This window comes from Cicer arietinum, chromosome 5, assembly GCF_000331145.2.
Source record: "Cicer arietinum cultivar CDC Frontier isolate Library 1 chromosome 5, Cicar.CDCFrontier_v2.0, whole genome shotgun sequence".
Classification (NCBI taxonomy): Eukaryota; Viridiplantae; Streptophyta; class Magnoliopsida; order Fabales; family Fabaceae; genus Cicer; species Cicer arietinum.
Genome location: NC_021164.2, coordinates 52,291,238 through 52,309,253, shown reverse-complemented (window position 1 = coordinate 52,309,253; position 18,016 = coordinate 52,291,238). Strand labels below are relative to the sequence as shown.

General features: G+C 27.0%; 2 protein-coding genes across 2 annotated transcripts in view; one reads left to right on the top strand and one right to left on the bottom strand.

The window, feature by feature from the left end:
• Positions 1-161: 161 nt before the first annotated feature.
• On the bottom strand, positions 162-5,970 carry LOC101507089 (glycerophosphodiester phosphodiesterase GDPDL3). The gene is made up of 9 exons (XM_004500074.4): positions 5,532-5,970; positions 4,485-4,778; positions 3,824-3,945; positions 3,199-3,703; positions 2,837-2,875; positions 2,456-2,740; positions 2,225-2,355; positions 1,012-1,495; positions 162-531 (listed from the first exon to the last, which is right to left on the bottom strand). Exons 1-9 carry the CDS (start codon positions 5,614-5,616, stop codon positions 362-364), a joined length of 2,115 nt encoding a protein of 704 aa, XP_004500131.1. The 5' UTR covers positions 5,617-5,970; the 3' UTR covers positions 162-361.
• Positions 5,971-17,448: 11,478 nt separating this feature from the next.
• Positions 17,449-18,016, top strand: part of LOC101506751 (sodium/hydrogen exchanger 4) — a 5,236-nt gene continuing 4,668 nt past the window's right edge. Inside the window, 2 exon segments of the mRNA XM_012715786.3 lie at positions 17,449-17,808; positions 17,973-18,016. The exon segment at positions 17,973-18,016 is cut by the window's right edge and continues 10 nt beyond it. Of these exon segments, the coding sequence (XP_012571240.1) occupies positions 17,632-17,808; positions 17,973-18,016 (221 nt within the window). The 5' untranslated portion in view covers positions 17,449-17,631.

The window sequence follows — 18,016 nt, the reverse complement described above, 5'->3', positions numbered from 1 at the left end:
TTCTCTTTCTTTTGTGCATAGGAACTAAAGTCATTCTTAAGGATTCATAGTGACATATTTTAATTTATTAATAAATTTTGTGTAAAAAAATTTATTAATAAACTTGGTTGAGAACTATGGAGTCTCAATCATGGGAAATTATGCTGTAATTTTTGTGCAACTTTGATAGAGGCAAGAAAAACTTTATCTCCGCAATCCAAAGGAATTTTAATTGTAATGAAACAAAGCTATTTGAATAATCACATCTTACAATAGACAATCATAATAATAATAAATGTAATGTTGAATGATAAAATACATCTCAGTTGACAGAAATCATTGTATTTCATATTATGCTTTGCTTATACTGAGAACTGGAAGTTTATCTAGAAACACTTGGCAAAGGTGGCTCTGTCACATTGTTATCATTTAAGATTGGGAGTGGAGGGACAGGTGCTGGAAGGTATAATTGTGTAATTTGTTTTAAAAGTTTTCCAGGTTCAATAGGCCTCGTATAAGGTGCTTTGTTCCGATGCTTTAAACACTTGTTCTCTGCAACAAGTAGAACAACAAACAAGTCAGCAATGAGAGGTAGTGTTTTTTTTTGTCCCTTGTTACTGTTGTCAGGCACATAATAAACAAAGCAAAGAAAAAGTTGTAAAAGCTACAAAAATTTGTTAAGTCTTCAGAATATTTCTACATTAATATCTTAGTCTATAATCTTTCTTGCAGCTATCATTAAGGAAGCCTCATAGACCATGGTTCTAAATTGATTATACTGAAAATCTTGATATTGTTGCAAAATGAGGCTGACTCAGCCACAATTGCAACTATGATGCTGTTGTAGAGACCTTTAAAACTTTCATATTTGCGGACCGCAATTTAAAACTATGTCACACACTATACGAAAATGTGTGGCACATCTATATATAATTTGCCATTTTATAATGATATTTTAGTCCCTAGACATTTTTTTTATGATGTATGCATTACCATAAACGATAGTCAATATGAGACGGAGGGAGTACTTACTCGTGTATCTTGCAGCAGTCTTTGGAAAGTCAGTAATAATGCCATTAACCTTGGCACCAATGACAAATGAGTTGATCTCAACAAATGCATCTGAGTAATAATCCCATGCTTGAGATACAAATTCATTGCTGAAAGTTTCTACATAAACTGATAGCTTAAATGATTGAAACCTTTCTACAGTATTTGTAGAGTTAACTAGAAAAGCTTCACTTTGAGGAAAAACTGATGCCTTTTGTATTACAACAGAATCAGCAAATGTTTTTATGTCTTCAACAGCTTTGTCATCAGCGTCATGAATATTTTCGTCAACTTTGTAAACCCTTTCATATTTTGATTTATTCTTGAATATCTTTAGTACTGAGCTGTGAGTTGATTGAATCATAACTTTTGGAGATTTTGGTTTATCATAACCTGCTTTTTTTAGAGTGTTAAGGACTGCATTGGTCACACTTAATCCTCGCTTCTCGGCGAGGTAGGCTGCATTCTGATAATGAAATATAAATATAATTAACAAAGCATAAATGGAATTAATCAAGGTGGAAACCATTTAGTAGCAACAAATCATTTGTTATAATCATGAAATGCAAAATTGTCCAAGTAGCAGTCACATAGAAAACATGCTTACTCTAAATAAATGGGGCGAAGAGTCAAGAAATTAGTATTGTGAAATTCACATAAAGTTTTCATGATACGTGCAACAACTATAGTACAGATACCATATTTGGACCAAATATATCAACTTTTGTTGACTCACTTTTGTTTATAAATAAGAACAGAGGGAGTATCAAATATTTTCCTTTAATGCCATTTATTGACTTGTAAAGTGAGAAATGCCCCTCACTTAAAAAACTCATTTTAAAGTCATATATCTTATCCAACGTGGGACTCTAAACACACTCTCATCACGACTAAGTCTGAACATCTGGAGTGTGGCCTGAGTTGCCCGATAGCGGGTGGCCCAATAGATCATGGATAGGCTCTAATACCATCTTAAAATTTGGATTGAGCCTAACTCACCCCTTACAAAGCTGACTTGTAAGATGAGACAAGTCACTTTGAGGCCATATCTCTTTAGATTTTTAATATTTATGATCCTACTTTTTTATCTCTAACATCATTGAATTAACTTCTAATATGCATAATTAATGACTATGCAAATTAACAGCTCACACAAGGATAACTCCTTGACAGAAAAGAAAATGGAAGAACTCACCTCTATGCTGATCAAGATGCCAGAGCCTTTAGCCAAAGACAAAAACTCAGACAAGGTTACAAAATTCCCTTGATTTTTGAATTTTGGATTCCTGAACAATAGGTATTTCTCATAAGGTTTCAATATTGAGGCTGCAATGAAAAACAAAGTAAGAAATCAAAGGAACATTTGCTATTTGCTAAACAATTTCATATACACAAAATGTGCATGCAAGAACATCATTCAACTTACGAGTCAATGTTTTTATTTCATTCCATGTCAAGCTAAATGTATATATGCCACTGCCATTTTTAATCTCTGGAATAGTGGCTGTATGGTTTCTGAATTTTGTATTAGCAACTGTTGTGCTCATTGAAAGATCTATAGAGCTTAAGCAAAAGGGTATTCCATCCTTGGACATTTGAACAGGACAATCAAGTACATCTGCTCCATCTGATTTAGCTTTCTTATATGCAAGATCAGTACAAGCTGGATAGTCTCCACTTGCTCCATATTTTGTGATAACCAAAGTCTCCACTTTACCATGAAAAAAAGAATGAAAGATTATTTACATATAACTTGTCTAAAATGAAGAAATGAAACGTGTCAATAGAGAGTTCAAATAAATTATACCTTGTTTTTTGGCCTTTTTTCCTAGACCAGAAAGGCAATCTGCAGAAGGAATGTGTTTATAAAAAATCAAGAAAATGAGGAGGATTTTTTCCTAAGAAAGATGTGAAGAATGAATGTTGAAGGAAATTCCATGTCTCATTTTAAAGGTGTATCATTAATTAGTTTGAAAAAATAAATAAAAAGATTGTGCATATAAAGCTCTAGACTTGTATTTAATAAATTAACCAATAGTCATAAACTTAATGCTACATATCCAACTTAGCCACACCCACTATATAGTTCCACTTTAATAAATATAATGATAAATTAACCAATATACACAATAGTTCTGAATGTATCTATAGTGGGAAAGAAAAACTTACTTATGGCTGCAGATGGAGTTACTGGGAAATCAGACAACACACCATCAACAGAAAAGTTACCATTGTCAATGAAAGACAAGCACTCAGCCATAGGATCATAACTGAAATTGTAGCTGAATGAAACATCATTAACAATTTCTGAAACAAAAACTTTTAGCCCTTTTTTATGAGCATCTGAGACAATTGAAGTATGTTGCTGTAGATAAAGTTCTGAGTCTACAGGCCATATATAGCCTTTAGGAACAAGAATTCCTGAAGCAAATTTCCTTATCAATGTGAGGTTTTTCAGAAGTGCACCATAAGTTTGGTTGGTTGTAGGTTCAATCTTATGCTTCTCTAGAAACCTGAAGATCAAGATGGATTTTCTAAGACTAGAATTTGATCTTACTCGTCTTAGAAAATCCACGTTCGTTGATGAGATGTAATTGATAGACACTCCTTTAGTAGAAAGAGATAGAAGAAATTTCTTTACACTCAAATTGTGATGCTTGTAGAATGTATCATGCTGCATAGTATTTTCAAAAACATATTGAGTCAGCAATAGTAGAGATTAAAAGTCAAATTCCTCAATCCTAAACTTAGGACCTAGTTTGATACAAAATAATCTATAACATTCCATCATTACCTGAACATTTAACCATAAGCCTGTTGACGGTGATTTTACTAATTTAGCTACATCTTCAACTTTGAGAATGTGATATTTACTTCCATCAAACTTATTAGTTCGCGAATACACTCCCTGAACCACTGTCCAAGTAACAAGAAAATTATCAGTAGTTACATGCATATACTCCCTCTCTAACAAAATAGAAGCAAAAAAAGTAAATGTATCTCGACAATATTTGGTCCAGATATATGTACTTTTTTGCTTATATTTTACTACATAGGGAGTATCAAAAAGCGAAAAAGAGAAATAGTAGTTCCATACTTAAGTTTTCTACTTCTGAGATGTTATGATCAAAACAAGCACCAAGAAAGAACTAGTTCCATACTTAAGAAATCAATGTCTTTACCAACATCAATGATTTTAGTTTGAAAAAACTGTTTTTATAAAAGTTATGAATGACATACATTCTCAAAATTCTTATAGATTTTGAAGTTTTTGGATGGTCAATTGTTACAAAAATTACATACATCACACACACACATATCTATTCACAACTTCGAATCTTGACAGATTACCTATGCATTGCACGAGTAAAAAAACTGGCTTATAACCAAAGCAAAAATATCCTAGTTTGTTATAGAAAAGTAAATGTTCATGTCTAAAGATAGATCGAACTCACGGGAAACATTTGCTAATTCATTGAAGTTGTAATCCGCAGAAAACCATCCTCGGGTCGAAAAGTTATTAACCGAGTAATCCTTGGCTTTGCCCGGATAAACAACTGAAATGTCAGTAGCGTTGTCAAGCTTGAAGTCTGGAAAACAAATTCCAACTCCATCCTTTGTCAGTTGAACATCACACCATAGAGTGACATTTAGGGAACTTGTTTTTAGTGCTAAGTTATAGGAAGGTGAACTTGAATCTGGAAATATCCCCGAAAAACCGCCGCGTGCTATTACCAATGGTGGAGATCCTGCATATAGCATACCAAACAAGCATGAGAATTACTATGAAACACCATCATTCTAATTCTGAATTTCAAAAGTATATCAGAAAGTGAAACAAATATTGTACAGCAATTGTGCAAGATTTTAAAAAGCACAACCGCAATTGTAGTTTTTAATGTCTCCACAACCGCGCATCAGCAGACAATTTTTCGCAATATCAAGAATCGCGATATGACAGGGACACAATCGCTTTAACAACTTTGCATTGTGTTATTATGTATGCATCTTTATTAGTGTTGTTAAATAGCAGCTCTAATATGCTATAGTGTATCTCAATTTGAACATACCACTAATATTCTCTAATACATTGTTTAATACAAAATGTTGTGAAACAGTGGTTATAACACTGTTGCATAACGAAATTTAAACAAACCGCAACTTCTTACAATCTGAGATTTTGACAACACTAATCTTCATAGACAAAGTCCAATTTGTGACATTTGTTTATGAAGAACAAATCTTGCAACAAAATTTCACTACTTTTTAAGTGATGAAAAACCATTGCAAAGTTAACATTGTCAACAAATTAACATTACTTGCAGTTTATTATCATCTTTTCTCTATGCTACAACTTAATATTTAATCTTGAACTTTCCATACATGCATAGTAAATAAATGTTAAAGAAATAACATATAGTTAATTTATTAAAGCACAAACCAAAAACAATTAAAAAACATAAATTAGAACAATGAATGGAATATGAATTAGAAACACAAACCTTGCAATGTTTTCCATCCAGATACCAATGCAACCAAAAATGAGTAGTGAAGAATAAGCAGAGGAAGTACATGAGAAAGAGCCATGAACTACCACATAAATTTCTAATAATCTACGAAAAAAACAAAAAAAACCTTATCTATGGTTTTAATGTATTTTTAAGGAAGCATAAAAGTGAATAAATGCCTTTGAGTAATAGAACTTAATATTAATGAATAATGAACTTATCATAACCTTGACATTTGTGTCTATTATTAAAGTCAACTGTGAGTAAATGTCAACCATACAGCTATTTTGTAAGTGTATATGTGATGCCACGTTAATCCTGTTATGTCTATGTTATCATAACGCGGTTTTTTTAGACATGCCTTCAACTATACGTTAGTCTTATGTTAAAGTTTTACATTGAAGTGAAAAAATGAGGATGGAGAAAAGACAGAAAGAAAAAAGATGAATGGAATTGGAAAGTTGAAAATGTTGTGAGATGGGATGAGAAAGAAGAAAGATAATTAATTAAAGGGTGAACAATACTGTTGCTTGATGCAGCTAACAATTGCTGCATTTATTATTTGCATTTAATAGTCACTAATGAACTATCCTCTTTTGTACCGAATAAAGTAGATGCAAGTTTAGTCGAAATTATAAAAAATTAGTTTAAATATGTTTTTGATAATTTAAATATAATATTTTTTTTATTTTGGTCTTTGTAATTTGTAATATAAAAAAAAATTATTTTTAGTTTTAACTTTATGTGGATATTACAAAAACGTTGGTTGACATGGTCATGTAAATATAACAGTTTTTAGTTTTAGTCTCTAAAAATTATTTTTTTGAATTTCATCACTGCATTATTAAATAAATTTATTTTTGTGTCATTAAATAAAATGCAATAATTTATATAATTATTTTTATAAAATATTTTAAAAAATTTATAGTTAATCATTTTTTCAGAACTTTACATATATTTTCATTTTGCAAGTAATTTTGGTATTATGCACACCTCCCTAAAATCGTCTTACGTCTCAAAAAGTAAATAAATTTTTACTTAAAAATTTTCAAAATATTTTTATACTTAATATTAAAAATATTTTTATATTTTTATATCTAAAATTAATAAAATATTACAAAAATTAATATTGTTATAATAAATGTTAAATTAATTGACTTAATTATTAATTAAAAAATATTATACAAAATTAATTATATTAATTTAATAATAATGTTTTATTTTAAAGTAGCTAAAGAATAATTTTTCATAAAAAATATAATAATTTTATTAAAATGCTATTATAAACCTTAAACTCATATTAAAATTTGCACTAAACTTCACTGTATATTGGACCGATCTAATAATTGTGGATGAATATCTTTGATAAATTATCTAAGTAAATTTTATTATGCATAACCGTATACGAATATAAGAGTCGGGATATAGTATTTTAGAAAAAAATAAGGTACTAATATGTGAATAACTAATAAGTCTTTTCAATATAATGTAACATGCATGAGAGAGTTAAATTGTTCCTCCAAAACATCACAATAAAGAAAATATATGTTTGGTTAGAAATTCAAATACTCTAATTAAAAATAATATTATATTATTTTATAATAACATTGTATTAATATAAGAAAAAGTAAAATAATTCATTTGCAAACAGAATAATGAGGTAAAAAGGAAGGGAACTACATCTCTCATCTTCTATATTTTTAAAAGTATCTAAAATACAATTTTAAATTAATTAATTTATAAGTACCTTTTAGATAAAATACATCATGCATTTCTTTAAGTGACACGAAAATTATCAATTAGTTATTTATCTTTTTTTTATAATAATTTAGTCGTTTAACTTATTTTTGGTGTTAAATTTATTTTTATGTTTGTAAATATTTACATGGATGATCCTAATTTCAAACTAACAAAATTAAAACTTCAAACTCTCAATTTTTATAATAAACTCATGTAATTCTTAAGGGATTTTGATTGCAGTAATCTTTAGATATAAACCCTCAATTAATTTATAAAAAAAAAATTTAACAAGAGAGAATTCAAGTAAAATACATATTAGAGTTCCTAAAATTAAATTCGATATTCTCTTAATTCGGATAATGAAATCACATGAAAATTATGTTGTTCTTTATATGATTGACAACAAAACTCAATAAAATTTTAAAAATCTTTAACTATAAATGATTGAAATGAAGTTATGACTAAAAATAATTTAATATTGTAACGTTTGCTAACATAAAATAAAGAACTAAAAAAAAGTTAAAAAATCAAAATTTAAATGACTATACAATGGATTTTGTCTATTTTTTAATCAAAATATACTTTTGAATTTGTCGATCTAAAATCAAGGAATGGAAAAAGATACTCCCAACATAAAATATCAATAACTATTATACAAAATACCGATATTTGGTACGGCACTTCACCATTTTACAAATATCCAAATTTCATATCTGATATTAACTTAAGAATGCCCTCATATTGTATTTTACAATTTGGTCAAATTTTATTTTATATTTAAAAAGAATAAACCTGGTAGTGGTTATATCAATAAAGACATTCAAGTAATTACTTTTATTGGAATATTTTTATATAAGCAAAAATAATGTTCATTGTTTGAGTTGATTGAAATGATATATGCTAAAATAATTTTATATTGTTTAGTATAGTAAAAAAAAAAGAGATTAAGACTGTATATATGATTTTAATTTTTTATTATAAAATTTACTAATTAGAAATACTTTAATCTTATATTTTCTTTTTTTTTCTTTTCTTTTAAATTTCTGTCTTAAAATATTGTGAGATGTAATTTAAATATTTGTTTTCGAGAATATGATTATATTAGTGGGGGTGTTTAAGAGAAGTTGATGTATTTTAAAAAAAAACTACATAACATTATTTTCAAATTGTGTTGATTTTTTCTCCAATTTTAAAGTATTCATATTTAAATTATTGTGTTTTGACTATGTTATTTAATTTCTTAATTTCTCTTGTTTTTAAAGAAAAAAAATATTGATAGCCTCCAACGACAAATGATATTTTTTTTTATATATATAACAAATGAATTTATCTCAGTAAATGCATCTGAGTAATTATGCCATTCTTTAATTGAATGGTATTTATTCCTCTAGTCTCAAACAGAAATAGAAATAGAATTAAAAAAAATGAATATATTTAATTTAAATTTATTACTACCAAATTAAATATATGAAATTTTGTCCTTTTAATTTAATTAGTTGATATCGTTAGATTTAAACGAGAATCTTATACAGTCTTGTGCATTAATTATAGTAATACTTACTATATTTAAAATCATATGAAACTGCTTTACAGTGCGATTATTATTATTTCAAGTAGTTACAAAAATATAGTAATATATTAAAATCAATTATTTTAATTGATCCATCAATATATAATTAATTTACATGCAAGGTGCATTTTCTATTTTGTCGTATGCTTTTTCCAAATGCGCGAATGCTGGCTGAAATTAGGCTTCGTTGGTTGAATATACTTGGTCAATTAATCTCTCATATCATATGATGTGAGTAATAGTGCTACACGTGAAGAACTGATCAAGTCAAATTACAACACAATAATTGTTTTTGAAATATTTAATCAATTAACATTGCAGGATTTAATGAACAAGTAAACACCAAATTCAAGTTTTGAAAGTGACTGTAAGATATATATCATAAGAATGCATTGTTGGTTATTTTTGTGTACATTTTTTATTTTGAAATAGAAATATTGAATTCATTTTTCTTTTTTGGTAGATTATTGAACTCATCTTTATTCATGAAAGAAATATAAACTATTATCTAAATTAAAAGGTTAAATTATTTTTTAGTCTCTTAATTAATTTTTTGATTTTATTTTAATTTCATGATTAATTTTTATTTTATTTTAATCTCGTAACTATGCTTCCGTCAATCAAATCGATAATTTCTATTAATTTATATAAAAAAATATTAAATTTTGTTATCTTTTCTGTTTAACTCATTTTCAAATTAAAAAATTTATCATTTCATTTAATTTAAAAACTCAAAACATTCATTAAACTTATCATCTATAAATTTATAACTTATAATTTTAAATCCGCAACCTTTCAAACATTTAAACATAAAAATGAAAATCCCCAAACACTTTCTTAAGGGGATTCAAGGATCTATAAGTTTGGGGATATTTCATCTTAATTTAAGGGTTGATATTTATTCATCTATACCATGACAATAAGAGATTATAAATTTAAGGTTGTGTTTTCCTTTTCCTTTCTTGATTTTGTCTCCTTTCATAAAGGCATGAAGTTACTATATATAATCCTTTGTCGATTTTGGTGGGCAATTACCAACTCCGACAAACTTTTACTTTTTTTGGCGAGTTGAATTCAATGAAAACTGAAAAGGAAAAAGGATAGCTGATTTTCATAAAAATAGGTTTGGGGATTTTTTTTTTAATTTTTAATTTTTAATTTTTTATGATAGTTGATTTTCATAAAAGTAGATTTAATGATTTCTATTTTTCATTTTTTTTAATTTAAAAGATTATAAATTTGAAATGAAAAATTGTACCTCATACTCTATATTTTATACTCCTATCCCATATTTTAATAAAAACCCATTTTATCCTTACTTTTGTTTATTAAAAAAACTAAAAACTATAATTTTTTTTAAATGTTGTTAACGGGGCAAACTTTTTAAAAGTTTGTCGTTACATTAAAAACAATAATAATGTTAATAAAAAATAATTTTTTTAAATTGTGTATTGACAAATTTAATTTAAATTTTTTAGAATATAAATGTATTTGAAAATTTTAAATTTTGAGTTTTTTGAATATATAAAATATTTAAATATTTAAGAATTATATAAGTTTCACGGAACATATTATTTTAAAAAAAATTTAATAACCAAAAAACTTTTCATAAGTTTATCGGTATAGTGACAATTTTTTTATGTAAGAGTATACTTTTTGTGTGTATTGAAAATCTTATTTAATGTTTTTGAAATACAAAAGTTTGAGTTATCTGAAACATAAAAATGATATAAAAAATAAAATTTCAAATTTTTTATAGTACATTTATGTTTTAAAAAATTTATCGTTACACATTTGTATTCTGAAAAATTTAATTCTTAAATTTCCATAATACAATTGAAGATATTAGGATAAGACAATTTAAAAAAGAAGGATAAAAAAATAATTAGTATAAAATATGAGGTAGAAATATAATTGTGGAGTATAAAGTAAAATTTATTTGAAATGTTAAGTTTTTAGATAGAAGAACTTATGAATTTATGGATCTAGAGATGAGTGGGATGAAAAAAATAATAAAATTTAACGTTTTTTTATATTAACGAAAAATGAATATTTTAACCAATTTAAGAAACAAAGATAATAAAAAATAATTAAAAAAAATAAAATAAAGTTATAAAATTAGTTAAAAGACTAAAATAATAATTTAGTCAAATTAAAAAGATTGGTAGATGGGAACATTCTTTGTCGTGCAATGCATAAAGAATAAGATTTCTATATGGTCAAGGGGTGTGTCGTGCAAGGTTGGGTCTAAGTGGTTGGTACTTGTAGTTTCTTTCCAACTATGGATGATAATGGTACCGGATCCATCTAACGTTAGAATTTCAACTAAACAAAAAACAAATTTTATAACTATACGAAGCTAAAACATTAACGGGTGTACCTTCAATTATTGTTAATCTTTTGGTGGAATATATTGAGACTCTTTTAAATCTTTACAATCAATATTTGATGGTGTCACTTTTCTAAATGTGTTATTTGACTTAAGAAACCAGAATATAAATATAGATTATGTGTATCACAAAAACTATTTACAAATATACTACCAATCTAGTTTGATGAATTAATATAATAAATTAATTTTAAATATTATTATATTTTATTTCTGCCTAGTTTGATGAATTAATATAATATAATAAATTAAATTTATATATTATTAATTATACTTTATCTCTGTAGTCTCTAACTAGTTTGATGAATTAATATAATATAATAGCTAGTTTGATGAATTAATATAATATAATAAATTAATTTTAAATATTATTATACTTTATCTCTGCAGTTAAAATTTTAATCTTAAATATGAATTGAGTTAGAAATCAACAAAATAAAATAAAAATAATAATTTAATAATTCAGTTATTCTTATAAAATATAATTTAAAATATACAAAAAAAAATATAATAAAATATAAATTAAAAAACAATTGAATTTGATATAAATTTAAAAGTAAAATATTAATAATTAATTTAAAAAATATATTATAAGTGTAGTTTTGTCATTTTATATAATTTAATAAATTATTATTTAAAATAATAAAATATTAATAATACTTTAATTTTTTAAAATAAATATAATTCTTTTCACAAAGCCAACTTTTCAATTTTCATATAATATATATTATTTTTACTTATCTTATCTAGAAATAGAATTAATATTTGGTTACTCATGATTTTTTAAAAATTTAAAATTATTTATCTAGTGGTGTCAATGGATTTTTTTTTAAATTTTATAAGAAATATTTTTTTTTTTATTTGTCATTCATATGACACTTTTATCCAACTTTATATCATATCTTATCTCTATCTTATCAAGTGCACCAAATATACTTTTAAGATCAATAAGAAGTGATGAGGACGCGTGAGAGGGAACAAATATGAGAGGAGACTATTCATCATTGTCATTTCGGTTTTCAACTGGGGTTAAACTTAACCAGCTAATGAGGATATTATTAAATAAATAAACAACTGAGGACATAGTTTTCTCATTTTTCATTCAAAACTAAAGTTGAACACATATTCATAAGGAACGTCAAATGAGTATTAAGAATGAGATGTCAAATTCAAATCGAGAAATTAACATAACAACTAATTTATTATATTTGCCTATAAAAATATTAACAATAATAACTCCTAATAGTTTATCTAACAGTTAATGATATTCAGTTAAGAACAAATAAATTGAGACAATCGAATTCAAATCATAATTAGAACAATATTTGATCAAACTATACTTACTTTTTTATCATCTCTATATTACCTAGGTCTCTTTCTCTTGACAACCAAATAACAAACAATATGTTAACAACAGAGATTCATATAAAAAGAGAGAAGATGAGAAAGAGAAAAAATGTTAGGATTTTAATAATAGGATTAAAAAAATTATTGAATAATGACTTAATACAAAAGACTCAGTAGTAATTCTTTTATTTATAGAGATACATGAACTCAATCACATATCAATAACAAATAATAATAATAATAATAATAATAATAATAATAATAATAATAATAATAATAATAATAAATCAAATCTTAAGGGATTTTCTAAAATTATAAACTAAGTTTTTTTTTTAATATTCTAACACTCCTTAAAGCTTGCTAAACATTAAGAATGTTAAATAGATATTTAAAAGAGAAGATCAAATCAAATCAACTAATATCATAACCAATAGATACAATATCAACCAAAGAAGGAACAACAACTATATAAGACAATCACAGTAAAGAGAGAAACTAACAATGAAAACAAAGAATGAGCAGTAGTCAAAGAAATTAGTAATCAAACGGTAACAATAAAGAGAGAAACTGATCAAGAGAGGAATAACTATAGAAGAAGCAACAACCAAATGAAATAGTCATTATCAAGGGAGTAACCAAACCAACAAGAATTCCAACAACACAAATTTAAGACCTAAAAACAAAACAAAGAAGATGAGAAAGGAACTAAAGAACCAATCACTAATAAATAATAACTAAAAAGCAAAACAAACACATCCGCGTAAGAAAAGAAAAAGTAGAATGGTGCAAGAATCAGAAAAATATGATTACATTCTAAATTCTACAATAAAAATGTGTGTTTCATAGGTTAAAGCCTCCTAAGAAACGCACAAAACCCGTCGAAAATACGTATTTTGAAAGAGTAAAAAATGCTCACATAAAACAATTCGTCGAAAATGTCTTTATTTTTCTAGGAGCTTGTGCCCTTCAGAATTTTCCCTAAGAAACATGCGATTTTCTTGTAGTGCAAACTATTGGAACATAAGAACAATGACGCGAAGGATCAAAACAAACTCTAAATATGTTATTAATAGAGATTCATACAAATAAGATATGAGAGAGAGAAATGTTAGCAAAAATATATATACATTGGCTTATAATCCTAGTGGGATTGTCGACCACATACTAAATTTTCTAATATGTTTGGTTTTGAAATTAATAAATTTTGATTTTAAATAAATTAATTTTATAAAATTGATTTCAATTAAATGCTACATTTGACCACTATTATAGTGGTCCACTGTAGATTAGTGATTTGAAATTTATTTGAACTTCTGACGACAAATGATAATATTTCTCGTAAGTATATGAAATAATCGTTTTCTTAATCTTTACAAATAAACAACGATTTAATAAAAATAAGAGAAAAAAAATGTGTTAGTCAAAATTCAGTTTTTCGAATCAACACCAATCAAATTATCGTCTCAATTATATAAATAAAAAGAATCATTAACTTATAGAACTTCATAAGAGTATTGTTAATCATCATCAAAATTTCGAAAAATATTTAAAGAGTGATATATATCTCACATGTATAGTAAACCATCTTTCAAGATAATTGGGTTAGCATTTATCTATGTTTGAATATATACGACGTAAATGTCGATTAAATGATAAATTTGGGGCTAAAATACCATATTCTTAGAACTTACAACCTAGGCAAGAAAATCTATATAGAATTAGAAATTTAGGATGGTTAATTTCCACTTGAAAATCAATGACTAGGAATTATAATTAGATTCAGACTTAGTTGATATCCGCAAAAAAAAACTCATAATAGATAGAGTAAAAATTCGCATAATGGGTATGGACACGAGGACAAGTAATTATCCGCAAAATTAAACGGTGGTACCGCACTACTAGAAAAACATGATTTAGCGTCGGCCAAAAGTCGACGCTAATAGACCAAAAGTCGACGCTAATATGCCAAAAGCCGACGCTAATGGCGATTTAACGTCGAATTAGCGTCGGTGTCGGGCCTAGGCTAAAATGGTCGAAGCTAATGATTAACGTCGGCCAAACATCATCCGACACTATATTAGCGTCGGTCAGGCCTACGCTACACCGACGCTATCTATAAAATTGAATCATCTGACGCTAAAAGTGTCAGAAAAACAGTTGCGTCGGATGGTCGACGCTAACGTCAACAAAATATGTACGCTTCAGTCAAAATAAAAGTTAACTGTATTTATAAAGTAGCGTCGGATTGGCCGACACGAAGTTCAAATTTATTTAATTTTTAATTTTTTATCCCTTGCTTAATTTCATTTTTTTAATAATATAATTGATTGCTAATAAACATTAAAAGTCATTGCATTGACAACATAACAAACGCACTAGAGTATTAAATAACATAACAAAGTATCATGTGTTCTGAAACTACAAAATAACAAATAGTATTGAATAACAACTTCAACAAAGTTACTTAATACATAATTGTCAACCAATTACTACAAAAAGTAAGCATAACTATGACATTAAGGTTCGTCCAGCGACACATCGTCTAAATTATGATCGTAATGAGGATGCGAAGGAGGATGACTCACAATAGATGATCCACCAGTTGATTGACGGTGCAAATCGTCAATTTTAGTCATTCATATGATCTTCAACGTTGCGTCGAGGGGATCAGATTGACAATTAAAGTAGTCCAGTCAAAACACTTCACAAACTACACATAATTCGGAAGAAAAAGAAATCAGAGTCAGACTAACATGCTTGAATTTTTTGTGAGACTAACAAAATCACAAACTGCATGCTTGAATTTCACAAACTACATGCTTGAATTTTCACAAACTGCATGCTTGAATCAGAGTCAGACTAACGCATAATTCACAAACTTCACAAAACTGCATGCTTGAATTTTTTGTGAGACTAACAAAATCACCATTCGAAAAGCTACACTTCAGAGCTTGTATATCAAAATCACTGCCATTTGCATTTCTAAATATTATTATGCTTGTCACTGTTAAACCTGCCATCAAATTCACTGCCATTTACACTTTAGAGCTACACTTACAACACAAAATCATCTAAATTCATATCTTGTTTAGGTTTGTTCTTATTTTTAGGTTTCAATTGACTAATCCTACAATGCTTGTCACTGTTAAATGATTCTACTACTGGCCAGGGCGAATAATACAAACAAATCCACAAGAATACAAATTGATTCTACTACTGTGCTCCTACAATGTCAGGGCGAAGAATACAAATTGATTTGACCAAACAACAATACAACACTGAAATGCCATAAAACCTCTGAAATGCCATAAAACCTAAACAAGAATACACAACTGAAATGCAATAAAACTTAAACGACTACACTGAGAGCGAGACAACGACACTTACATTGAGAATCGACCACAGGTGACAACGCGATGGGGACACTGAATGACGACTCTGAGATTGACGGTGACGGAGTTCGAGAGGAGGACGATGACGACTCTGGGTGTGAAAAATCAAATTTGGTGCCTTAGCGTCGGAGTCTATATATATATATATATATATATATATATATATATATATTATTTATTTATTATATTATATTAGTGTTTAGTTTAATTAATTGTTTTTTATATATATTTTAACATATATTGATATCATTGAACCACTATAATATTTATAATCCAAAATAAATGTTTGCAAACTTTTTAAAAATAGGTAAATAATTGTGACATTATAATTAAAAATTATGTTTTATTAATTGTGACTTTATAATTATACCTGCAACTTCTACCAATTTTTTTACTAATCTCGAATAATTCTGCCGTATGACTTGCAACTTCATAAAATATTATTATGGATATTTGAATGTATATTGTACGTGTGTTCATTTGAAATGTTTTGAGTTAGAAAATATTTTGGTTTATAATACTTTAGTGGATTTAAGATATTTGGATAATTTATAAATTCAATCACAACAATATCATTTATTTATCGATCTATTTTTGTTAAAACGTGTGTAATAGGTATTAGTACGGACACTTAGGTATCCAAAAAGTAAGAGTACGAATATTAAAATTGATACATAAAAAAATACAAATACGTGTATTTTTTTTAAATTGCATAAGATCGAATACTATAATACCTTACCCAAACCCTATCTATTATCACAATTAGATGTCTTTCTATTACTCTACTATGTAGTCTAGATAACCATTTCTTTCTCCCTCTTTGCATGATTTCACATCCATTCCTCTATTCTCCTTTTGTCACTTGTCCACTATGTTATTCTTCCTTTCTCCTGTTTTGTTGCCACTATGCAACTATTTTATTTATTTTGACACACATTATATATTTGTTAAGTATATTAAAATATTTTAAACCTGTAATTTATTATTATTTAATAAGCATTTTAAAATATCACTCCTTTTTCTTTTGATTATAAACAAAAATACCTAATTCCACATTTATAAAAAGTCTAGTAAACATAATGTTATTAAAGCTTAATTTTCTATTCTAATAAGAAAAATATTCTATTTTTCAAATTTCTCTTCTCGATGATTTTTTATAAAAATAAAATTCATCTTAACTAAAGAATATTTACAAATAGTATTATTATAGTGTATAACAAATGTAGTTAAATTTACTTATATTATATTTAAAACAATTAAATATATACTATGAATTTTGCTTGGAGACTAGAGTGACTAAGGTTTATGTCACGCCGATACCAATAAAATTCCAAGATAGTAGTATCAAAATTATGAAAGAGATACCAATATAATTTGAGTACGTGACAAAATTAAAGAATATAGGAATGAATAGTGAAATATTCATACTTTTTAGATCTTGATTGAGATTTAAGAGAAAGAACGACACGTTAATTTTGTCATGCACTCTGTACAACGTGTCATCCTTTGATGGTAACCCCATCGGTGCGCTTGTCTGTTTCTGTTTTTGACTCTCGAGTTCACTCAGATTCACTTAGTTAAAATATAACAACTTTTTTGTAGATTCAGATCTCTGGCGTTTCATTTAAGGTAGTGTGTGTACGTGAGAGAGTAAACATGATGATGGGTTTTGCAGTTAATTTGACATCTGAAGTGGAGAAGAATTTGGCTCATGATCATGCACAAGTTGTGCCTATGACACTCTTTGTCGCTGTTCTTTGCCTCTGTTTGCTTATTGGTCACTTGCTTGAAGAAAGTCGATGGATTAATGAATCCATTGTCGCCATTTTTGTTGTAAGACACACTTATATTATTATATCTCTTTCTTTCATTATTCACCAATAGAAAATTGAGTTTTTAATATAAAGAGTTAAGTTGTTTACGTATCACCAAACTTAATTGGAAACATAATATATATGTTTTCTTTTATGACCCCTCTTATATACTTTCTTTGATAGGGATGCATTGCTGGAATAATACTCTTATTAATCACTAAGGGAAA